Source organism: Topomyia yanbarensis, chromosome 3 (genome assembly GCF_030247195.1).
Source record: "Topomyia yanbarensis strain Yona2022 chromosome 3, ASM3024719v1, whole genome shotgun sequence".
In the NCBI taxonomy this organism is placed as follows: Eukaryota; Metazoa; Arthropoda; class Insecta; order Diptera; family Culicidae; genus Topomyia; species Topomyia yanbarensis.
Genome location: NC_080672.1, coordinates 76,125,349 through 76,152,187, shown reverse-complemented (window position 1 = coordinate 76,152,187; position 26,839 = coordinate 76,125,349). Strand labels below are relative to the sequence as shown.

Genomic DNA, 26,839 nt, shown 5'->3' with positions numbered 1-26,839 from the left:
GAACTGGGACATCTATGAAGAGGGCTTTACGACTAGTTTCCATGGGTACTTTACAACGTTTGAATATCCAAGTGACTTAGATGAGGTGGTATATAAAACCAACTCATTCATAGTAGCACACCAAGGCGCTTATCCGGTTCAAGTCATGCGTGCTTCTAGAGGAACGACTTAGTGGAATGCCAAGCTTTCTAGACCCAAAGAGTTATATAGAAGAGCTTGGAATGGCAGATGCAAATATGGGTTGGATTCATTTAATTTGGCTCATAAAGCTTACAAAAATGCCCTTCGATCCTCTGAGCGAAGTGGTTGGAAAAGCCTCTGCACAATTGTCTTAAGTCTCAACGAAGTTACATTACATCTACATTATATAAGTTACTTTCGAAATCGAAAAACTTACATTTAAAATGGAACTCGTTTGACGAAGACCGAGTATCCACGATTTTTTTTTGTTACACACTTTCTAGGCTCTACGGAACCATCACCGTCGATTGCCCCTGAGTTATTTGCAGGTATTTCTGATTCTTTGGCATTTCCTTGTAGAATTGTAATAACCGATCCGATCAAATGGTTGTTTAAAAGTTTTCGAGTTCTACTTCAAAGATAGTCTAGTGCAATTTGAAAAAATCTTACTTGCAGTCTTGCAATAGAATATATTCCATGAGCGTGTCATGAAACAATTGTAAAATTCATTCTCAAGGGGTGCCGCATTACTTAAACAAAACATTTTTTTGCAAAAGCAATCAACTTTAGGAGTTTTCTTGACATTGAAGGTGCTTTTGACGACGTGTCTTACAAATCCGATTTAGAAGCAGCATGAGGTCATGGATGTGGAGAATAAGGCCTAGATAAATGAGTCATACCGGAAAGCGTAAAATGTTGGTATCATTTTATTTTATTTCACTCCTGGTGAATACAGACCTTGCATGTATTATTGGTTGGCCTCTGATATCGCATTCTCCTAAAAATATACACGAATGAATAAACGAACGAACACATATGTTGAAGATGTACGAAGCGAACATTTTATTCTTCGTTCACTTTTCTACCTACATGTTTATGCATGCACGAAAGCGAAACCATACTGAGAGAAAGAGCGGTAAATAAACATTAAAAGACGCTCGATACTCGAATCGGGATAGCAACTGGCTGATGTGTGCATGTAAGCATCTCGTTGCTTCTATACCGCAGAGCCTGTCGCCGTCTCATCGTCCTATCTGCAAGGGTATGTGTGCATCGTGCATGGAAGAATCGCGATAGAGCGGCCGAGAGCAATATTCTGATGCACGAGAACTATTACCCGAGATCGGAATAACGAGAGGCAAGTGTGTGCGTGTGAGTATGTACGATGCATACAGATTGACGAGCGAAAATATATAAACCTCGTACGTCATTCACCCAACCACGTTTACCGCGAATAGACGCGTCCGTACAGTGTTCTCATCGATTCACGACAATGGCGCAGCAAATGCTCCAATTAGGTAAGAAAAGAATCATTTCCGAAAGAATTAAGTTCAGTGCTTTTGTAAATATATCACAATGAGAAAATATATCACATTATGGTGCATTTTTGTGGTAGGTGTACGAAATTCCTCTCGATTAGGGGGAGAGAGAAGTTATGCAAATAAAAAGAAAATGCTTGCTGACGGAAGGGCAGTAAAGCAATTTATGAATTCTCCTCGACGGAAGGGCGAGGTAGAAATTTAAAAAAAAAATTAATATGCTTAATGACGGAAGGGCGAAGCGAATTCTCCTCGACGGAAGGGCGAGGTAGAAAAGAAAAAATGCTTACTGACGGAAGGGCAGTGAAGCAATGTGTGAATTCTCCTCGACGGAAGGGCGAGGTAGAAATTAAAAAAAAGGAAGATGCTTGCTGACGGAAGGGCAGTAAAGCAATGTGTGAATTCTCCTCGACGGAAGGGCGAGGTAGAATTAAAAAAGAAGAATATGCTTAATGACGGAAGGGCGAAGCGAATTCTCCTCGACGGAAGGTCGAGGTAGAAATTAAAAAAAGAAAAGATGCTTACTGACGGAAGGGCAGTGAAGCAATGTGTGAATTCTCCTCGACGGAAGGGCGAGGTAGAAATTAAAAAAAGGAAGATGCTTGCTGACGGAAGGGCAGTAAAGCAATGTGTGAATTCTCCTCGACGGAAGGGCGAGGTAGAAATTAAAAAAAGAAGAATATGCTTAATGACGGAAGGGTGAAGCGAATTCTTCTCGACGGAAGGGCGAGGTAGAAATTAAAAAAAAGAAAAAATGCTTACTGACGGAAGGGCAGTGAAGCAATGTGTGAATTCTCCTCGACGGAAGGGCGAGGTAGAAATTAAAAAAAAAAAAAAAAGGAAGATGCTTGCTGACGGCATGGCAGTAAAGCAATGTGTGTTTCTCCTCGACGGAAGAGCGAAGTAGAAATTAAAAAAAGATGATTTGAAATAAAATAAAGTGCTTGCTGGCGGAAAAGCAGCTAAGCAATGTGAAGTAGAAATTGATATTTACTGATGCATAGGTAGCTCTGCGTTGCTCTTGAACTTTTTTTGAGAAAGGGGGTGGAAAAATATGACGATCACGTAAGTTGGCAGTATTGCTGTGTTTAGATAAATTAGCGTATTAACGATAGAAAGGCGCTTAATCTTTTTTAAATAAGTAGTTGCTAGTATTTTTATGAAGGGACAGTTCAACTATATCGAAAGTTGTGGAATATTTTTCATATTTTAATGTTTTACTTACACAGGGCCGAAGAAAAGATGGCTCAATCTCACGATGCAATGACTAGTACATTATTCATTGTATTCATTGTAGGTTATTCAAGTAGGTGCGTTGAGAGACTAGTGTGCCGAAAGTAAGATTCAAAAGCTATGAGATCAACGAATATTTAGTAAATTTAGAAGCCGTCGATTTCGATGAACCGGGATGATCTTATAGTTATCAGTTAGGATAAGCTGTTTTCATTACACAGCTAGCTTATCTAATTCGTCATGAATTGTGAATAATTACTATGTGAGTTATCGATAAATAAGTGTCTTGTACCCAGTGTTACGACTGAGATGATTTCCTTTCAATACTGGTGTTTAAGAATTGCAGTTTCATCAGCTCCAACTGAGTGTTTCGTAGAATCTCGAAGTATTAACTATTGAAATTTTATATGAAAGGGCTGTTTTCAAACAGAAGGACGGAATAACAAAACAAAAAAGAAATGTTTTGGACACATGAGTTGTAAAATGCATATTTCTACGGACCTAGATAAATTGATAGGTCGGTATCAAAAAGTAGGCTTTCAAATTTGAAGTTATGTAACGCAAGGATGATGCAACAAAGTGTTTATAAAATCAAACTGATTTCCGATGAAGAGACGACCAAACGGATGTTATTGGTGAATACAAAAAAACGACGAAAATAGAAAAGGCCTGCGTTGAAAACAATTGTTTGAAAGCTCTTCGAGAGAAAGTTAGTTCAAACTGAAAGCAAAATCGAGCATTTAGTTCAACGAATAACCTTCTGAATGAAGGTAGTCATCTCATGGAGTACGTTGCACGCTCCATAAACATGGTATCGTCAGATAATTATGATAATGCAAGAGAACAAGCACATATATGGCTGGTTTAATGGTTATTACTCTATATAAACAACATTAAGAACCCAAACGATTCGATGATAAATTCGAAAGCGTAGTTTTTGCTAGGAGTAGAGAAGGGGAAGAATGTGGAGAATAAGGCCTAGATAAATGAGTCATGCCGGAAAGCGTAAAATGTTGGTATCATTTTATTTTATTTCACTCCTGGTGAATACAGACCTTGCATGTATTATTGGTTGGCCTCTGATATCGCATTCTCCTAAAAATATACAACTATGATCCGAATGAATAAACGAACGAACACATATGTTGAAGATGTACGAAGCGAACATTTTATTCTTCGTTCACTTTTCTACCTACATGTTTATGCATGCACGAAAGCGAAACCATACTGAGAGAAAGAGCGGTAAATAAACATTAAAAGACGCTCGATACTCGAATCGGGATAGCAACTGGCTGATGTGTGCATGTAAGCATCTCGTTGCTTCTATACCGCAGAGCCTGTCGCCGTCTCATCGTCCTATCTGCAAGGGTATGTGTGCATCGTGCATGGAAGAATCGCGATAGAGCGGCCGAGAGCAATATTCTGATGCACGAGAACTATTACCCGAGATCGGAATAACGAGAGGCAAGTGTGTGCGTGTGAGTATGTACGATGCATACAGATTGACGAGCGAAAATATATAAACCTCGTACGTCATTCACCCAACCACGTTTACCGCGAATAGACGCGTCCGTACAGTGTTCTCATCGATTCACGACAATGGAGTGCTTTTATATATAACGAACTGAATACACGCAATGCTTAACAACCGATATCTGTGCTCATCATTACGACAAACAGAAAACTGAGTGTCTGCGGATGTCCTCAAAATGGATTGCTGTCACCACTTTTGTCGTCGATGGCTAGTTGAGGAAACTTAGTGAGATTTCCGAGAAAAGCTTTCGCTGATGATTATCACATAATTATCAGCAGTATTTGCAGCAAAAAACTTTTGGTTTTTATGGAGCAAGCCTTACGGGTTTTAGTAATGGTATCTACGTGTTGGACTATCAAACATCCAAAGAGCCTTTCACGCAACGAAGCAGTACAGCTTGTCCATTACAGATTTTTTACTCTGAAATTATTGTCATAGATCAAGCTAAGCACGTTGGGGTAATTCTTGGATTGAAACACACTTGGTCTGCTCTCATTTTCAGAATTCCCTCTTAGTTTGCAAGACCATTGCTAGCAGGCATTGCAACAGACTTCGTTTGTTCTGAACTGTAAGGTTGGTTGTGATAAATTGTTCAAGTACGACTCACTCGTTCGACGTTGCCAAAGAATATGATTTTATTAGCAGAAATTAGAGATTAGTACGATGGAACGCGAAGGTTAGTAAGGGAGAGCTAATATAGCTCGCCTAGTGGAGAAGGCCAAATGTGTGGAATGCACCTTCGGTCAGTACCTGTGCAATGCGACACTTTTGTTTTGTCGCGCCAGCTGGAGTCGTCGGTCTGTTTTACGCTTATAAAACAAATCGATGATCAGCAAGGGTATGAGAATTGATGATAAGTGGGATTCACATGTCACACTACTAGGTTTACCACTATCGATCAGTGAGACGAAATACACTCAAGTTTTTTTTACGCGGTTTTTTTTTTGCGCGGTATTTTTTTACGCGGATTTTGAAATTTACGCGGTTTTCATTTACGCGGATTTTGAAATTTACGCGGTTTTCATTTACGCGGATTTTGAAATTTACGCGGTTTTCATTTACGCGGATTTTGAAATTTACGCGGTTTTCATTTACGCGGTTTTCATTTACGCGGCTCGTATCCCCCGCGTAAAAAAAACCTGAGTGTACAGGATTCGCTCTTGGGATGCATCCGAACCTGCCAACCATTGCACAGTGGAAGAAATCCGACCAAAAAGTCAATTAATTGGAAGCCGCTGAAAAAGTATGACAGTATATACACCTAAAGTTGCGGAATTAGGAAATGAACTGCAATCAAATTTGTTCACCGCACGCACCTGTGACCGGAAGATTTGGAACATTACCGGTTTGAAGATTTGGAACATTACCGGTTTTCATCAAATCAGAGACCTAATCCAGAATCCTCTGAAAAAAATACAAAGAATTACACCCTTAACCTGGGGAGTGGGCGTAGCATATTGGTAAATCGATTGCCTTGTACGCAGCGCACCTGGGTTCGAGTCCCGACCCCGCACATAGGGTTAGAAATTTTTCCTAAGAGATTTTTCTAACCCGAAGAGGCGAATGACCTTAAGATTAAAACCTCTATAATTGAAATTAAAAAAAAAAACCTGTAACCTTCCGGCAGTCGCGCTAGTGCACTCAGTGCACGCTGCTTTGAAAATCTAGCGGAATCGTCTTAGGGCACCAGCGCACAGAGGAGTAACTACACACCTAGAAAAAATCGTGCAAATTTACGTCTCCTGGCCCTGACATATACGAGCATCAAAATTGACTTAGTTTTACGTTTGATTTCGATTTTACATGATGTTGTATTTCGTAAAGCACGTAATTTTACTTCATATACGGCGTTTGTTCTGAATGGTGGTAAATGTATTTTTATGTCATTGAGCATGTAAAGTGTATGTTTCATGTAAAATTAAACGGAACTCGGTTATTTTTCTTCATTCAGTGAATTACGGCTTGTTAAATTGTGTCATGTTTACAATTACGTCAACGATAAAATTCAGAATTTTTTGGTGTGTAGAACAAATTCTTGGCCTATAACCAAAAACATTTTTTTTCGATTTTTTATTAAGTTATATTTTTTTTAGATACCTAAAAGCATACTGCATATTGTGGTAAAATAAACAGGTTGCCAAAAATTGCTAAAGATTTTTTGCATGGATGCAAAATGGTGATATTTTAAGGGGTTTTTAATCATTTTTTTATTATATATCCAACAAAATCGCTTTCTAATGATGATGACTGTATTAAATAAGACAATATTATAACAAACGTAATTGAATACAACTATTTGTGTAATCTCAGCTTAAAAATAACCGAAAATAGTAGTGTTTCTGTGCATTGGACCAGCATTAGAAACACCCTTTATAAGCATTTTATTCCAAATTTGAATGATAAAAAAGTTACATTATACGGCAAGATCCGGCAAAGTTGCTGAAACAACATTACAAAACAAGATTCCGGCTATCCGAAAAACATTCAATCTCTTCCGATCCTTTCCGATCCACAAATTCCAAGCGATTTGAAAATATTGATATTTCCACTAATTTGAGGTACGCCAAAATGCTGTAGGGCCAAATACTATGTTTGGCAAAATGTATATCTATGAATATGTGCACAGGTTTCCCTTTTCTTCTCCCTTTTCCACTGACCAACTGTTCATGCATCGGGAAAAACAAATGTATTCACAAAGATCACCTCGAAAATACTAGTATTCGGAAGGATCTAGAAAAATGACCTCTGCACTGGTAGGTGGACAGATGCCAAATTGTCCCAAAAACTAGTTATTTTCTATTTTTAGTTCATATTAAGGCATAATAACAGCAATAGCCGCAATAAATAGTTTTGGCCAGGATTCGACCCCAGTTACTCCTCTGTGCAGCGAGTGCTCGTTCAGTGAGCCATTTGCGCGACTTCCGGAGGGTTAAAGTTGCGGAAAACTCCAGCGATCAAGATGCAATCAAATTTGTTCAAATTTTGTGACCGATGTATAGTTTTTAGTAAATTTGCTGCGGCTTCTGATTGAGCGCCTGATTTGATGAAAACCGGTAATGTTCCGGATCTTCAAAGCCCCATATCCCCGTTCTTGGGTGCGTGCGGTGAACAAATTTGATTGCATTTCATTTCCTAAAAAATTCCGCAACTTTTGGTGTAAATATTGTCATACGTTTTCAGAGGCTTCCAATTAGTTGTTGTTTCAGTTCAAACAAAAACTTTTTCTGCCGCATGTGAGTGCAAAAGCGTCAAAACAAATTATTGCATCGTTGAATTGAATCCATTTCTAAAGCCATTTTGAAATTCAAGATGCCGACTTCCGGTTTGGATAAATTCTCTATAACCTCAACAATATGGGCATTAGACCGGCAACAATTTTTTCGGAAAACTGTTAAATCAAACGGTGATTGGCTTCACATACCATTTATCAAATATGAGCTATTTCCGAAAATTCTAGTTCACTGTTTTCAAGTTTGTATGTGAAAATGTATGAAACATAAGCAAAAGAAATAAATTCAATAAAAAATGCAAATATCATCTTGTGCATCCCATAATCTGCAGATATATTGCTCAAAGTATAAGGATCAACATTGCCGAAGACTGAAAATTGATCCGATTTCGCAGTAAAAAGATTTTCTCATATAAAGTTATCTGCTGCCTCTCTTTCTCGCACATGCTTAGAACAGGAAATTTTAAAAATATCGGTTAGTCTTCAAAGTTAAATAGCTTCATCAAAGAACCTTCAATCAATACGCAACCTTCAACAAATCTGTTCGTTATAAAATAAGCTGTACGACCATATGTTTTCAGGTATGCAGAGTTACTGTGGAATTTTTTATTTGATTTCAAATTTTTATTTCCGAGTTTCCATATGGTCAAGGCTCCGAAAATGACAAACACAGGCGAACATTTTTTTTTTATCAAATTTTGCGTCGAACTATTTTTTCCGTTTGTATATAACCTCTAATATTGAACAAAATGAATTATTAGCCCAGAAAAAAATTCCATATCTGTCATTTAGAAAAGTTTGTTGATGCTTCTTGCATGTCCTGAAAATGACTAAAAGACCGAACGGAGATAAAAAGGTAAACAATATTCATATTTTCAACTTTATGCCTGGGACCATATTTTTCCGTTGTAATCTAATTTTAATTGGATAATATTGCTTGAAAATTTGAGATGAATATGGAAAAATGCTTATTTTTAATTGTGAAGTAATGAAAAACAAATAACTTGTAACGTGACAAATCAAAAATTCGAAAAAGTTTTGTGGACCACACCAACAGTTTGCATACAATGTCTAACCAACATTTTTTCTTACTACTTTGAGTCTACTTTTTGAAATTGTATTGTGAAAACCTTAAAGTTTTATTCATTTTTGAGAAAACACAGTTGATCTTATGTAACGTGACAGATGTTTTCTGCTATAAAGAAAATGCATCAAGTTTGATTCAATTACGTCTAAAATGATGACCATCTTTGACTCAGATGAAACTTTTTAGGTTTCGTCTATACAGGAGACTAAGTATTTTGCATTGTTAAACAAGCAATTTTTATTCAAGAGTAATATTTGAAAGGGGCGTATGGGATCTTGAATACGCTACTTTCAAAATATATTGTTCGAAAATTGCCACTTGTGCAGTAAAACTATATGATAGCGAGTTCAAGGGAATTAATTCTTCTGTGTGAATATTTTTTGGTGATTTTTTTCAAAAAGAAATGGTGAAAAATAAAACTACAGAAAGGTGAAAAATAAAATTACAAAAACATTGATTTTTTGCTGACGCAAGTCTAAAAAAAGAAGATTGCAATATTAAGAAGTCATTAGTATAAAAGCATTTTTCACAACGACTTTTAGTATGCTTCTAAATTACCTAATATTTTCCAGTCATAAATATAATTTTGTTATACACTAATAATACTAAATATCATTTCGAAGCAAAATGCTCTTAAGAAAATTTATCCAAAATATTTCGTTTTTTTGATCTAGTAGTGAAAATATGCCCTTTTAATAAATTACTCACAAATACCAAACGCTGAAAAACATAACGCGTTTAAAATATAATTAAATAAAAAAGGTTTAAAATATAATTGCATTGTGGCGAAAATAATAATAAATGATTTGATAACAAAAATTTGAAACATATTTCTAAAAACTTAATTTTTAATTTTTATTTAATTTTTTCTGTAAATAATTTAGATCTAGAATGTATTTCAAAATTTTTGTTTGCAATTTAAAATGCTCATGAAAAATTGTCTTTCAAAATGCAGATGTTTATAAGTTAGTTTAGATTTTCATTCGACATAAAGTGTTACTTCGTGAAATTACGACCTTTTCATAAGTCATTCACGTTTGGTTATCAAAACCAATATGTTTTTCAAAATAAACATGAAATTTCCCGTTAATACTCAGTTCCCAGATCAAGGATGATTTGTGTACGACTGTCTCGATATCCTTGCTTCAATAAAAATACAGAGCTGTAACGTGACAGATTCTGGTTGTAACGTGACAGATCATTGAGAATACTTCATAAAATCGAACAAAAAAAATTTCTTCACGAAAACTATATCTCAAACTTTTCTTTGATTTCCAAGCTTCAACTTAAAACTGTGTTCATGCAAATTTGGCGGCCAACGGAACAGACTTCTTCAATTTAGTCGAAAATTGTGTAACGTGACAGACGTATCAAAATGACAATAAAGCGAAAACCATGCATGATAGAAAATAACTTTCTGTAGAAAAAATGTGCGGCTTAGTGACCTTAATAATGTGCAATTGTGATAAAATCCGATTTTATCGTTTTTGCAGACTTATCTTATGAAATATGCGTAAACTTGTAACGTGACAGATAGAAGCCTTGACCATATATATATATATATATATATATATATATATATATATATATATATATATATATATATATATATATATATATATATATATATATATATATATATATATATATATATATATATATATATATATATATATATATATATATATATATATATATATATATATATATATATATATATATATATATATATATATATATATATATATATATATATATATATATATATATATATATATATATATATATATATATATATATATATATATATATATATATATATATATATATATATATATATATATATATATATATATATATATATATATATATATATATATATATATATATATATATATATATATATATATATATATATATATATTACTACAAGAATTTGAAACCTCTTGTGGGTCAACTAGAGCTATCGTAAAAAGCTCATATTTGCATATGATTTGTGCATCCAATTACAATTTGAATTAACAGTGTTCCGAAAAAAGTCAAAATGGTTGACGATCTAATGGTTATCTTCGGAAGAGGGTTGAAGAGTACATGACGGAAATCGATGTCGGAAGCCACTTTTAATACCAATATGACGACCTTATATAAATATAGCTATATATTTATATACAATAGTAGATTTATAGGGATAGATATCGTCATGATGTAATCATAGAAAATTTTGCTCAACCTTTGAAATGATGTCACTCATCGGTTTCAGTCATGTACTTATTAAGTCCATTTGAAAAATACCCTACGGTTACCAAAAATTGCCCATATTGTTAGGGTTATCGAGAACCGAAAGTCGTCATCTTGGATTTCAAAATGGCACCAAACCTTGTTTCAGTTCTAATCACTCATCTCTAGAGTTACATCTAAAGTATAATCTTAAAAAAGTACTACGGAAATTTTAATACTGCCATTAAAGGGTGTACGAAATCAAGTTGCATCGCTTTCAAATAGCTGAAACTTTTTTACATCCGATATTTTCTATTGAAATTCTTGGTGAAATTAGTTCAATGTGTATGGTTTACACTGCGTAAGTTTCATTGATAATTGTATAATCGTTGCAAAAATGGATTTGGAAGAACGATAGCGGCGTAAACAAATTTTGCGTATATATCTTAAAAATCCGCATCTCTCTCGTCGTGCCATTAGCAAGAAGCTAGGAATGGTCCAATCTACGGTAAGTCATTTTTCGTTGCCAAAATCGATATCCGTATAGTGGGAAAAATCACAAACGGGTAGGCGAAGCTTTAAAGAGAAATTCTAGTAGTTCAATGATATGTGGCAAAAACAGCATGTAAGCAAAAATTTGGTGCAAGCTGTAGAAAAACTGAGAAGAACTGCACACGCACAAAGTCCAAAAGGCACTGAATCGCGATGAGCGGTAAAAACAGTGGGGAAATCACGCACGCGAAAACTTTATCTGACGAAACGATATTGTATCGTCAAGGAAAACAGAAATTATTTAGAAACAGATTTCCAGCAGAAATTATTTGAAAACAGATTTTCTGGACTCCTTCTCTTCATTGCTCGCCATAAATTCAACGTCTCCGAGGAAGTCAGAAAGCTGAAGCTGTCTAAGTTTGCTAAAAAAATACATACTTTGGCAAGCAATTTGCTCGCGTGGAAAGCGAGACACCAGGTTTGTCACAACCGGAACGGTCAATGGAGAGGTGCACTTGAAATAATTGTTCCAAAGGCGCCTACTTCCACTTCAGAGATCTCACGATGACCGTACGTATTTCTGACCGAATTTGTCCTCTTAAAATTACTCGAAAGATGGTTAATAACAGGTTTGAAAAACTTTAAAAAGGATCGATTGAATAGGTGAAATTTTGCGAACCTTTACTTGTGAAGCAATTTTATTTCGCACGCTCTCAATAAAGTAAATCTAAAAAATCTTCGAAAATGTTACTTGGACAGAAATGCTAATCTCCAGTCCTTGAAAAAGGTCCCTAGCGGGCCGAAACAACGGGTGAAATAACAATCTACGAACGAAAACATATCTTCACCATATTGTACCAATTTAAAACTTTCCCGCCAGCATCAAACCGAAATCACAACATCAATCGGTTTCATTAAACAGAACATCACTCAAGACATCCCTAATCAATCATCATTTCCCTTGCCGCCGCTCCCTGCATCGACGAGTTTGACGAAATGACGGCAGAGTTCCATCGTCCCGGACTGCAAAAGTGCTGTGTAATTATGCACATTCCCCCATTTAGCTCGGAAATTTCTCTTTTATGCGTGTTTGCCCAAACATGTACAAAAGGGTTAGTCGTCGCACTTGGGCATTAATTTCACATCTAGGCTGATTGAAAATCCGGGCTTTTGTTTTCCCTGAGATCCATTCCCTCCTCGTTCATCTGCCGTGCAGCCTCAGCAACAATAAACATAATGGAGTCGCCCGACGGCTCGTGCCAGGAAGTTTCCAACCCCGCGCCATCCATCCCTGTGATGCAACATGTGTTAATGCACCAATTAAACCATTGAAACGCAAATCTCCGCCAGAGAACACTTTCGCCTGCCCCACTCCCCCAAACATTTGGTCAAATAGCACTGGCAACAAGATACGGCAGACTTTTAAGCCTCGTCGTGCTTATCCGGAGGGGTGCCGTTCGGCACGGGATGATGATGGATTGATATTTCAGCCTCTCCAAAACTCCATGGTTACCAAACATATCCTCCCCCTTCTACAGAATACAGAATGCTTTGTAGTGGTCGAGAAGCTCCATTTCATCCCTCTCGTCGGTGGGGAATATCTCGTTTCAGTATCTCGAAACGGAACGTAAGTCTATTGTTTCGCGTATAAGTGCGAGCAATCTCATTAGAACATCGAAACAAAGACGACGACGACGATGATGATGACATCGAGTTGGACACTTGAGGAAGAAGCACTTCCAACACGGCTGGCCGGCCAGCCAGCTGGGTTGGAAATTACAATCAGCTTTTTGTTTTGGAAACATGATTTTCATTAAACACTTGAATAGCTAGCGGTTGTAAGCTGATTGAGAGATGAAAACAAAAACTTACCGTCTAGCTTGAGGGAACCGCCGGGGAGTTGAGTTAGCTTCGAGATGGAGGAAGTGCTCAACTCGATACCGTCCCGTTCCCAGTGGATGCGTGCGTTGCTGGAGGGGTCGACCAGTCGACAAGGCAGTACGGTACTGGATCCGGCCGGAAGGGATTGATTCGTGGGAACCAACTGCAGCAGAGGTGGGGTTATTGAGTCCAGTGATGAGGTGACCTGCGAGGTAAAGGAAATGTTTAACTGATTAAAAGATTTTGAAAGGAAGATAAGTCAGGTTCGATGAACATATCATTAAAATGATTAGATTGTTTTCAAGGGAACAAAAATATGTATTCCAAAGTTTAAAGTTCGGCGTAAAATATGCGAAATATAATCTGAATAGGATACAAAATCAAATTAAAGAAACTACCAACAAATATTTGTTAAAAAAAATCACACAACTTGAATTTCACAGGAAAAAAATCGAATGTACACTATCCGGCGTCAAAACCCGCTTGCAGATGGGACAGTCCTTCCTTAGGCGCAACTCCCGACTGATGCACGCCCGGCAGAACAGGTGACCGCAAATCGTTGATACGGGATCCTTACGCCAAATCGGCTCGAAACAGATCGGACAATCGATGGTACAGTGAGATGGCCCGGTTGCCGATGAATGTATTTTCAGGGCACCGCCGCCATCGATTGGCATCTCATCCAGACGGATCGTTGCTATAACGGGCAGGGTGTTTACGAACTCGCGGAAACGTTTTCTTCTACTCGAAACGACGGTGACTTTGTCTAGTTGAAACTGCTCTTGCATCAAACCTGGAAATTAAGCGAACCGTCATATCTTAAAGTTTATCAAGAAGTTCAGCAGAATACCTTCGTTGCAAGCTTTACACGTACACATGTCACCAGACATTTTGAGCATTTGAACATAGAATAGATTTGAGTGAATTGGACTTAATTGCCAGTTTCGAAAGAAATTGAATAGAACTACGACTGGATGACGTTTACTTATGTACAGAAATATCAGGACTACTTTGATCATTTTGTGTGGAAATGTTCACAAATTTTTTAGCTTTTTTAATCTTTTAGTCAAATACGTATCGAAACGATAAAAGTGGAGAATTAGAAATTTTCAGAGAACTCCCCGTTCCCAAGCTGGTCAGTATTGTATGACATTTCTGCATACTCATTAGCTACGCTCCATCCGGAATTGCTGGACAGACCTCAGCACCTACTGGATGGACCGTTGAGTAGGCTAGGTCCACCGCTGGGGACTAGATCGAGTAGATCGGGACGAAGCGGGAGCTGAATGGCTCACGGAAGCTAACATTGGTATGTGGAAAATTCTATCACCGGGAAATTCACAGTAGGGTAGTTTCGCCGCCGTGGTCTATCCGACTACATCGTGACAAAAATGGGAGATAATGGGATCACGAAACAAACACCGGTACCGAGAGAAACTCCGTTGCCGGGGAACTTTTGGTCGGAGTAGGATAATATCCAAGTTGATCTCGACTAAACTGAGAGCTAAATGACTCAAGGAAGCAAGTATCGGTGTCGAGAGAAATTCTTCCGTCAGAGAACGCCGGTTAGAATGTCTCGAACGCAGGACGGATTGCGATCCGGAGCCAAAAGACAACCTCCATCGAGAGATGTGCGAATACGAAGCAAAAGGTAACGGGCACAGGGCAACGAAAGCGGATATCAATACAGCATCTCCAAGAAAGGTATGGTACCTCCTGATGGGAGCAGTAATAAACCCTAAGAAACCAAGAAAGGTTCGCGTTATTTAGGATGCAGCCGCCAGGGTCGATGGAGTCTCACTCAACAGCACTCTTCTAAGATCAACTCTCGCCACTTCCAGGCGTGCTATTCCTCTTTCGATAGTATGGGGTGGCGCTTCTTGTGGCGTGCTTGTCCATCGGAGAAACCTACGATCTACTTGATTGATGTCGCTACCTTCGGGTGCACCTGTTCACCAGCTTCGGCACGATTCGTCAAAAAACCGGAACGCAGTAAAGCACGCTGGGCTGTTTTCTGAGGAATCGAAAGCGATTGCCCACGATCACTACGTTGACGATTACCTGTCGAGGGGTCGGATTCGCAGAGGAGGTAGCAAGCGATGTGCGATACAATCACGGCCAAGGCTTCAAATTGCACAACTAGCGGTCAAATAGCAGCACGGTCCTCGAGCAACTGGGCGAAAGACCAGACGGTACTGACAAGCAGCTGAACCTGATCGACGGTGCGAAAACCGAGAGAGTGCTCGGTATGCTTTAGAGCTTATCATCTGATGAACTGAGTTTCTCTACCCAAATGAGCGACGAGGTACAAACGCTGATTCGCTTGGCAACCCGACCGACGAAGAGGCAGATTCTACGTCGCGTCATGACTCTGTTTGATCGACTAGGGTTGCTTTCGCCGGAAAGGACTTGATCCAAAACTTGTGACGGGAAGGCACCGATTGGGATGAACAAGTAGGCGATTTATTCTACGCGAAGTGGCAGAGGTGAATCGAGATGATCAACCATATCGCGAGGATCCGGATTCCCAGATGTAACTTCCCCTACGCCACGAGAAGAACCTACCTCGGGACTAAAATACATGCCTTTGTCGTCGCAAGCGAAGTAGCATATTCGTGCGCTATCTACATACGCACCTTCAATGAACACGGTGAACTACAGTACAGCTTAGTAGCGGCAAAATCAAAGGTCGCTCCCCTGAAACCGTGGTCTATTCCCAGGTTGGAACTGCAGGCGTGTGTACTGGGCGTACGATGCTCAAAATTTGCCAAGGAAAACCTCGACATTCCAGTTTCCAAGATGATTTTCTGGATCGATTCCAGAACAGCGCTGTCCTGGATTAATGCCGACCCTCGAAACTATACTTCGGTAACCGACTGGAGATGGGTGACTTCCAAATCAAATATAGGACGAAGCAACGAAAGAGGGCAGTGAACCGTACTTCAGCCACGACAGCAAGTGGTTCCAAGGACCTCACTTCATGAGTCTCCTGGAGGCATATTGGACCTGTCACAAAGAACCGGTGACGGTTACCACGGAAGAAATGCGCGCATCGACACTTCATCACGGTTTGTTTGAACCAACGATCGATTTCGACCAATTCTCTTCCTGGGACAGGTTACAACGTGCGACCGCATACGTTCTCCGCGTTTTCTACACAATGGATCAAAGAAACAGCTACGATATAGTGGACAGCTGCAACAGTCGGAGCTGAAGGCTGCTGAGGAAGCCACCTTCAAGTTGGTGTAACGTGTACCCGGACCCGAACGAAGTTGCAGCGCTGTCAAACAAAGTGCCCAATGAAACCAGTCAGGAAGTCATCGAGAAAAACAGTTCCATCTACCAAATGAAGCCGAAGCTGGACGAGAATAGTTTGCTTAGTGAACAGGGTCGAATAGCGGCAGTTGAGAACGTCGCCTTCAACGTGCGCCATCCCGTGATTCTACCAAGAAGACATCGCGTCACGGAACTTCTGGTGCAGCGAATCCATCGCAATTTTCGCCATGACAATGCTGAAACGGTCGTAAATGAATTTCGACTATTATACGCTTTCCCGAGGCCTCGATTGGTTGTGAAGAAAGTGGGCAGAGAATGCCCGTCCTGCAACATATGGCAAACTAGACAAATGAACCCTTCAATGCACCACTGCCACCTGCCCGCTTAGCCAATCACGAGCAAGCTTTCACTTACACAGGGGTGGATTATTTCGGACCACTGCTGGTGAAATTGAGGCGATCCTATGTAAAGCGATGGGTCGCACTTTTCACCTGCCTTACGATTCATGCCGTACACCTAGAAATCGCATACACACTCTCAACAGAGTTCAACGGAACGAATTTCCAAGGAGCTGATCGAGTACTACCGCACAAGTGTTCGGCAACAAACCATCGAGGATTCGTAAGACGTCTTCCGGGGGCGCCGGTTGCTGGAATATCTGCCGGTGATCCGTCGACAACCGAAGTGATTAAGTGAGACACCAGCACAGGAACCAGGCAACCTAGTGACGGTCGTGGAGCCGGCAAGACGGAGTGGCTGGGAGCGAGGGCGAATAGTTCGCCTGAAGCAGCAAGCAGACGACAGAAATCGACGAGCGATCGTGAAGATAGGCGACAAGATCTGTGTTCGACCGGTGTCGCGATTGGCTTTCCTCGACGTCAAGGAGAGTGGAGCTCCAGAGGACTCCGAACTACACCCGGGGAAGACGAATCGTTCGGATTAGGCTTATGCGTTTAATGATATTACAACTGCATTGTGAAGACGGTGATGCTGAATGTACGCAACTTCCGCAAGCCTAAGTAGCACCTTAGGCTTGCGGAAGTTGTGAGTAGGTATTCCACTTCACAAAAATTCGGTCGCATTGAACAAAATTTAAAGTTAATAACAGCGGCGTTGGGTCGAAATAGAGCTTATTTGTCAACTTTACTCATTATGACAAGAATAATCCAAAGTTTCTTTTGTTCTCGAGACAATGCACACTAGATCGAGAAGCCTGTTATTCAATTGGCAATTGTAGGTATGACTCCAACAGAAGTAGAAAGATTTGATATTCAATAGTGTTTTAACCAGAATTAGCATCGTTTTGATTTACAAGCGTTCAAAACTAGTTAAATGTAAGAATCTAGTTATGTTCGAATCAACCTTGAATATGAATACCGAATTTTTAGATTCTAACGAAAACCAGGAACTGAAAACATTTGGTGCGTAAAAATTCAAGAAACGTAAAATATGCATCATTTTTAATCCTACCTGCAAATACACCCGACTCGTCATCGATCCGGCCACACTGAGTGCCGAGCAGACGTAGTACCCGTCATCTTCCCGCTGGACACCACGAATCTGTAGCGATCCCTGACCGGAAATCTGAATGCTGCCGTAGGTGTTGTTCGGAAACATCAGCGTCTGCGAGCCCTCCTTGGTCCAGAAAACGGACGGGACTGGATTGCCACTTGCCGCGCAGCGAAATGTGGCAACCCCGTTCGGGACGACCTTCTGATCCTGGGGACGACTGATGAAATATGGCGGAGCTGTGAAACAATAGAAATACATCAAAAGAAAAAGATGAAAAACCAATTCGACATACGTCTTTTATAGGGTGCATTAAGTAAACAGTCATAAAAATTGCTTAGCTTCAGCGTAGCAGAACGGAAACACAACCCCCAATATATCTCACCGGTTGTAAACCGGCTTCGCGTCTCAATACCGACTCCCCAATTGCCATAAAATCATACTCCATCAAGCAAAGGGATAATCAAGCTGAAACACAATAAAATCCTTCCGGCTCGGTAACATTTATGATGCTCTAAATATTTGAACATCACACCGATAAACGCCAAGAGTTGGGGGGGGGGCTGAATAAAAACACATAAACCAATACTCACTGTTAACGACCAGATTGGCCCGGGCGCTGATCTGTCCTACGCTGTTGTGCGCCTCACATATGTACTGTCCCCGGTCATCCAAGGTCGCATTCCGGATAATCAAACTTCTGTCCTCCTCCAGAATGTCGGCCCGACCCACCGGAATGTGACCGTTCTCCTTGCTCCAGAGCACCTGGGGGAATGGGTCCCCGCTGACGGCGCACTGGAACTGAACCCGGTGACCTTCCAGTACGGTGACATCGACGGGTTTCGCCAGGAAGTACGGTTTGACTGAAAAGTTTCGCAATATTATTTCTCATTAATCATTCCGCTTGTTAGTAACTAGATGGTAAATTGTGTGACTGATTAAAAATATCGTAAATTTTAACGCCCAACCGGAGCTGAGAATTGCCACACTTGGACTGCTTAATCGTAAAATATTACCGCTTTGGAAATCAAAGCAGATGATAATTCAATTTGGTATGCTAATTAGCTAAGCAGAAATTTATCGCCGCTTGATCAAAGAAACAACGGTAAATTTTAGAATCGTTCAATTCCTGCGGTGCCACAAAAGAACTTCACATCACTGCTAATTATGGTCGGAGAAAGAGGGAATCAGCAAACGGTGTTGTCGTTCCTGAACTCAACGTATCGAGTGTTTGAATAGAATTAACATCATAAATTTAGTCAAACATAAAAGCTATCGATAAGCTACACCCCAACTGGGATGATTTATTGGCGTCTCATTAGCGGCGAGCTGTCCAAATCGAATCTAAGCTGTGCGACGATATTTATCACCGCTAAATCAATTCCTTCCTACCTTGCACGGTGAGCCGAGCGGGGACACTTTCACGCGAGCCGACCATGTTCTGCGCTATACACTGATAGCGTCCGGCATCTTCGGAACGAACGTCGCTGATAAGAAGATTTCCGCCGTCAACGATTCGGACGCGTGCCAACTCTTTGCTGATCCGATAGTCATCCAGGCCCATCGGGATTTCGTCCTGTTCGTGGAAGTGATGGCGAAAAAAAAATTCGTGTTAACGACAGTGCAATAGCAGTTAAGAACGAGAAATGTGGTTTCATACCTTCTTCCAGTGAATCGTCGGTTCCGGATTGCCTTTAGGAGCACCACATTCTAGCAGTGCTGTTTCACCGGCTGCTACTCGGGTGTTCTTGGGTTCGACTCGGAAATCATCGCGCAGTACTGTAAAAAGGGGATTAATTTTTGTTAATGGAATATCACAACGCATAACCAAATGGCTTATTCAAGTTTATTAATGGCTTCAATTAACACAAAAGAATTTACAATCTTGCTGGAGAATGACATTAATCTTTCAATAAAGGGGCTTCATTTCGAAAAAGTCTTCAGCTGCGAGGCTGTGAGATTTGCAACTTAAATATCTTTTATTTTGAATTTGAACAAATAGACTTATTTTAGCACAATATGTTCGAAAATAGTTGATGAATTCTTATATTAAGTTTCAAAGAGGACACGGTTCATAAATTCGTGTAAAAAAAACGATTTTGCGAATTGAACCGTTTACGAAAATCGTGACCAAATTATTAAAATAATAATAATAATAAACCTCGTGTTCATAAACATATTTATTTATGTTTCCAAAAAAATAGTTCAAGCCAAAAACATACATGGCGTTACATTCGAATATTTGGTTAGATTACTATGGTTGTTCCCTGAACATGTACAGTTTTTCATATAATTTAGGGATTACTAAATTATTTAAATTGATAAATTGGAAAGATTCATAAAATTGATAAAGCTAATAAAATTAATAATATTAATATTAATAAAATGAATAAAAATAATTAAGCAAAAAAATTTATAAAATTATTAAAATCAATAAAATTAATGGAACAAACGAAATGAATAAATGAAGTAAAATTAATAAAATGTTAAAATGAATCAAATTAATACAATGAACAAAATAAGTAAAATGAATACAACGAATAAAACAATAACAACGAGAAAAATAGGAAAGATTACAACATAAATTAAATGAATGATACGACTAACATTAATAAAATTAAGCAATTTGATGAAATGAAAAAAATATTCAAATAAAGCAATTTGATAGAATAACAAATAACAATCTAGAGTAAAATGTACCATTTTTTCGAGAGTTGTTCTACTGGAGCTGTAGAGCTAGGTGCTCGGAAGAGCTCCCTGTCCGAATCACACTCTAAAATTGCAGACGAGACAAGCAAGGATGCCAGCGTAAGGCTAATTTCAGTGGGCAGTGATTCTGAATGTGATATTTATTGTACGGTTCAGATATGTGCGGGCGAAGAAACTCACGTGTATCATCGCGAAGGGCTAGAGCATTTGTAGGTTAACGTGTTCAATCGCGTGTGCGTTTGTATGCCGCGTGTGGTAACGTGTATCTAACTTCGCGTGTATAAATTCAATTCTATAACCGTGTGCTTTTCGCATATTCCCGTGTGTTCTTGGATAATCGCGCGCGGACCGTGAATCTGATACTTAATTTTTGGTCTACGGCTTATATGCTACAAGTGAGATCTTCCGTATCACAAGAGTTCCCGGTCATGTCGCCGTGCAAGATGTCGCGTTTCTGATCAGGCTTCTGTTATCGCGAAAGCCACGAGCGTTTGTACGTTTGTACCAAAGTAACAGACTAATGAAAACTAATAGAAAAACACATGTTACATGCAATCCAACTGCTTTACCTCGTCTTGAATGTCATCATGCTATGCTGAATCTTAATTTATCCAATCCGATCTTCCCGAATGAACAGAATCGAATGCACAAATTGAACAGTAGTAGCCACTATTCTATCATTTTCGCCAGTTCTGCATCCATTCCCTGACCCAACTGTCATAAATTCCCAGACGAAAACATACACAGATAGACATACGACTAGCACATAACAATTGTACACTAGTACTAAAAACTACAATTATTACAAAACGACAACTAATAGGTTTATTAAATTATTTTAAAAATTAAATTAATTGAATTAGCCCATGCACGATGACGAAGTCGACCGATAAATACACACACAATGACCCCCACTGTGATCCCCGTCCACCAACACTACCATTAAACTGTGGAACAATGTCATCAGATACGACCCACAGCAAAAGTCAACCCACATCGACCTGCCAGCCGGCCACGCCAGCCTACACGGGCTAGTGTTTGAGTGTTAGTATGGGCAGGTGCAGAGTACGAAAAAACACAAAACATTAAAAAAAAAAAGGCATAAACCCTCTCGGTCTCGTCGATGCACCACAATCGAGGCGTAATTCAACAACCATCTTAAAGAAAACGTCTCTCAAAAGTTCTGATGCACGCAAGATGATTGATGATGTTTGCAATACCGTCAAACTACTCAAGCAAGAGGAGGGATCTAGAGTAAAATGAACAATTTGTTACAAAAATCATTAAAATAAACGATTAAAAATTCCAAAATAACAAAAATATAAAAGAGAAAATAAAACCAATTTAAAAAAAAATTCATAGATTGAGTAGAACGATTTACTAAAATCAAACTTGTAAATAAAAAGATACAAATAACAAAACTAATGCGAAAATAATGAATGCAATGAACATATCACATAAAATGATTTAAATGTATAAAAGAAATAAAATACTTAAAATGAATAAAATTAAAAACATGATTTCAATGTATTACTTAATGAAATCCTTAAATTGAAATATAAGCAATTAATCAAACAAATAAAACCATAATAAAATTTATAAAAATAACAAAATTTATAAAATGAATAACATGAAGAAAAATAGATAAATAAAATAAAATGCGATAAAAATTAAAATAATTGATAAAATAACAGATTAGATTAAATTGATTAAAATTATTAAATTGGATTAAATGGATGAAAAAAATGATATGTGTAATTATAAAGTAATCATAAAATTTACAAAACAAATTGCATTGAATGAAATTAACAGATTGGATAAGATAAATAGATTGATAAAATCATAAAGTAATAAATGCAATAAAATGAATAAAATAGATAAATATATTTTTTTATTTCTATTATAGAGGTTTTAATATTAAGGTCATTCGCCTCTTCGGGTTAGAAAAATCTCTTATGAAAATTTTTTAACCCTATGTGCGGGGTCGGGACTAGAACCCAGGTGCGCTTCGTACAAGGCAATCGATTTACCAACTACGCTACGCCCACCCCCCAAAATAATATTAAAATAATAAAATTAATAATATTAATATGATTAATAAAATAAATTAAACGATTTTAATAATTAATAAAATTACTAAAAGAATAAATTTTAAATTAATTAAAATTAATATTAATAGAATTAATAAAATTAAGAAAATAAGGGAAATAATAAAATATATACAATAATATAAATAATAAAATGAATGATATGAAGAAAATGAAATGAAAGAAACAACTAACATTTGATTTGATTTGATAAAATTAGAAAAATATAATGAAACAAATTGATGGAATAACATGTAACAAATGACCAAATAAATTAAAATGATTGAAATCCACAAATTCACTGAAAAAGTACGACGCATGAAGAAATAGTAAATAATTAAAGTTGCGTTATTATGGTAATTATGTTGAGAATATTGTGCAAAAATTACAGAATTGTCCTCAAAATACTTCACGAGATATTTCAATCATAACTGGCCTATTACAGGGAGTTTGGCGTTAAATTGCCTTGTTTTAATATTATAATTGTAATATATCACAAGGTATTTAGAGATTCACTCCAAAAATTTTGCGCAATCTTTTTGGAATAATTCTTTATATTCAAATAAAAAACAAGCAAAATAATTGGTTCAGTATTATAAAAATTCAGTTGGTTTATAGTTATTACGGAGGACATACGATATATAAGATATATATTTTTTCGTAATTTTTTTTCGATAAGCTAAATTTTATTTTTTTAAAAAAAATTTCCATACAACAAATGGTTTCCGAGTTATCGTTCATTCAATAATGCCAAATTTTATGAACTTCAAAAGTTCAAAAAAATAATATCATTTTCAGCCAAAACAAAAAATACGTGTCAATTTTCTTTTTTTTTCGTCTCGTTTAATTTTTGTCGAACTCTGTCCGCACTAAGTGGCAATCGCAATGACCAGTACAATACATTAAAAACAAAACGTTTTTGGATTTGTGTCGATGCGGAAAAAAAATCGAAGTATTATGCCATTTTTTCAGTTATTTGGTCATTCACATTTAAACCTTTTTCAGAAATAAAACATGGAACAGAAACAGTTTAAATGTAATTGCAAATAATACAAACCTCGAATAGAATGAATAAATTGTACCAAATAAACAAAATCAAACTATACTAAAACAGTAAGAATAATAAAAAGAATATAAAGGAAAAAATGCAAACAATTGAAAAAAAATAATATAAAGAATACAATGAACCAAACGCATAAAACGAGTTGACTGTATGAAACGAGTAAAATAAAAATTGAACACAATTTAGTATTTTTAGAAACTCTTGAATTTAAAAATATTTAGCAATCAAATCGAATGCATTATTGCCGATTTAAATTTTCATTGAGCCTTATGGATATTTTTCCGATATTTTCTTAACTAACCAGGTTCTCGTGCATATATCTTTATTATTCTTCAGTCAATTTTAATAAGTTGTACCTTGTCGAGCGTGGAAAATCATTAGGAACAAAATAAAAATAGATTCGTTAGCGGTAAAATTCAGAAACACCAATTTAGTTTCCATCCTGGAAAAATAGGGGAAGTTGAGGTATTTGGAAATATAATGAAAAGAATGTGATTTGTTGTCAAAAAAGTTAGTTAATGTCAAAAAATTTGATGTTTCGGAACTTTGACGAATCTATTTTTGTTGTATTCCTAAGTATTATCCACGTTCAACAAGATACATTTTATGAAAATTGATTGAAAAATAACAAAAATATATGCACGAGAAAAAGATAAAATTTAATATGAATGACAAAGAGCCCTATAACCGCAACTTCTCGTATTTGGACAAAGATCAAAAAGGTTCCGTTCGATTTCTGAGATTTTTCACATTAGAAAAACTTCAAAATATGTACGATTTGCATCACGGAGCATAAATTTTTTTAAACTAGGGGATTTTGGGGCCAAAATGGCCCAGTACTCACCATTCCCGTATTTTTCTAGAAACAGAAATATCTCCATTCAAATACTAATGTTATTTCCTTTAAAAGAGGTATAAACTGTAATTTTCAAATTGCTACTTCAAAAGTTATAGCATTTAATATATTTTTCCTCCATAGTTTCCAACTAATTTCAAGGCTTTCAAGCGAAGTGGGCGGGAGTCTAGAATTGTCCAAATGATGTGAAATTTAGCATCTGAGCTAACTTTAACATTTGTAACAATATGAGAGGGCGAGGCCTTTGAGAACACAAAAAAAAATTGCGGTACCCTAATACAGATAACATTCCAACAGGTAACTCATTTTCGACAAAAACCCGTATGGGACTCTTTTGCTTTAATGAACAGCATAAATATAATGTAATTATAAAATTGACAAAAAAAATATATTTAAAGAAAATACTAAACTGGTCAAATTAAACAAAATTGATAAAATAAATCAAATAATAAAATCAATTAAAAAGTAACATAAATAAACTTAATTCAATTAATAATTATTAGTAATATAAATAAGTTAAATAAAATTAATAAAAATAATAAAATCAATAAAATTAGCAAAATTAATTATATCAATAAAACTTATAAATTTAGTAAAGCGAAATAAATCAATTAAATGAAGAGATGAATAAAAATAAATAAAATTTACATTACTGGTGAAAACAATAAATTATATTACCTTGATCATAATTAACGGATTGGATTTAATGAATTAATAATATAAAAAAATAAAATTGATAAAATCAATTAATTTAAAAAATTATATAATTCATAAATCTACATACTGAATAACATGAATAAAATGGATAAAATGAATTGAATGAAATGACTAACAATGATAAAATGAAGAGATTTGATTAAATAAATATTATTTATATGAAATCGATTAATAGAATATCAAATAACAACCTCGAATAAAATGAATAAATTGCAAAAATAATCGTTCAAATAAACAAAATTAAAAAATACCGAAACGATAAGAAAAATAACATGAATATAAAAAAGAAAATGCAAACAACAAAAAATATCTTTTTTTTAAAAGAGCAGAATGATTAACTCAAATCAAATGAAATAAATAAAGTTTGTGTTTTTGTTTCATTGTAAGATTTTTATTAAACCATAACTTAAATCAAATGCAATAAATAAAGCAAATAAAAACAAATACGAATAAAAAGAATACAATGAAGCAAGCCCATAAAATGAGTTAGTTGCAAAGTAGGGATTTTATAATTTAATTCGTATTATGCAACTAACTCAATTTATGGGTTTGCTTCATAGTATTATTTTATTCGTATTTGTTTTTATTTACTTTATTTATTGTATTTTATTTACGTTATGGGTCAATAAAAATCTTACAATGAAACAAAAACTAAAATAATTGATAAAACTAACAAAATAGATCAAATAGATTAAAATAACTAAATTCGATTTAATGAAAAAGTAAAGAAATGTATAATGATTGTTTTTATAAAATTGACAAAGCGAATTCATTTTAATGATATTAATAAATTGCATAAAATAAATAAAATTAATAAAATAAGTAAAATAAATTAAATCAATAACATAAACAATATTGATAAAATTGATGAAGTGAATAAAATTAATCAAATGAATTAGATGAATAAAATGATAAAATAAAATAAATGATTAAAATGTATCAAATTAATAAAAAAATGGATGAACCAAAAAATTTTATACAATCAACAAAACCAATAAAATGGAAAAGTTTATAACATTAATTAAATGAATGAAACGAAAAACAATAATAAAATGAAAAAAAATCATTAAATATTAATAAAATAATAATGAAATGAATTAAGTTGATAGAATAACAAATGACAAAATAATGCTAATTGATTGAAATTCATAAATTAATTGAATAATTTAATTCAAGTAATAAAATAATACAATAGTAATCGGAAGGAGAACGAAATGAATGCATACAATGAAAACAGTGAATAAAATTAATAGAATGAATGAAATCAATATAATAAGTAAAAATAACAAACTGAAAAAATAAAACCAAAAAATAAAATGAATGGCATTGCTAACCTGAATTAAAATGAACAAAATTTATAAAATAAATACTGATTAAAATCAACAAATTAAAAAGAAACAATCAAATATTTGAACTAATATAATAAACAAAACGAATAAATGCCGTATAA

At 36.1% G+C, this 26,839-nt stretch overlaps 2 protein-coding genes across 3 annotated transcripts in view; both read right to left on the bottom strand.

The window, feature by feature from the left end:
- Window positions 1-26,839, bottom strand: part of LOC131693828 (roundabout homolog 2-like) — a 428,860-nt gene that overhangs the window by 71,803 nt on the left and 330,218 nt on the right. For both annotated transcript variants that reach the window (XM_058982022.1, XM_058982021.1), the window contains 5 exons: window positions 19,618-19,736; window positions 19,350-19,533; window positions 18,551-18,820; window positions 17,919-18,196; window positions 13,164-13,377 (listed from right to left, as the gene is read on the bottom strand). In XM_058982022.1, coding sequence (XP_058838005.1) covers window positions 13,164-13,377; window positions 17,919-18,196; window positions 18,551-18,820; window positions 19,350-19,533; window positions 19,618-19,736 — 1,065 coding nt within the window. The remainder of the gene's footprint in view (window positions 1-13,163; window positions 13,378-17,918; window positions 18,197-18,550; window positions 18,821-19,349; window positions 19,534-19,617; window positions 19,737-26,839) is intronic.
- Window positions 13,523-14,750, bottom strand: LOC131693829 (uncharacterized). The gene is made up of 2 exons (XM_058982023.1): window positions 14,023-14,750; window positions 13,523-13,965 (listed from the first exon to the last, which is right to left on the bottom strand). Exons 1-2 carry the CDS (start codon window positions 14,189-14,191, stop codon window positions 13,610-13,612), a joined length of 525 nt encoding a protein of 174 aa, XP_058838006.1. The 5' UTR covers window positions 14,192-14,750; the 3' UTR covers window positions 13,523-13,609.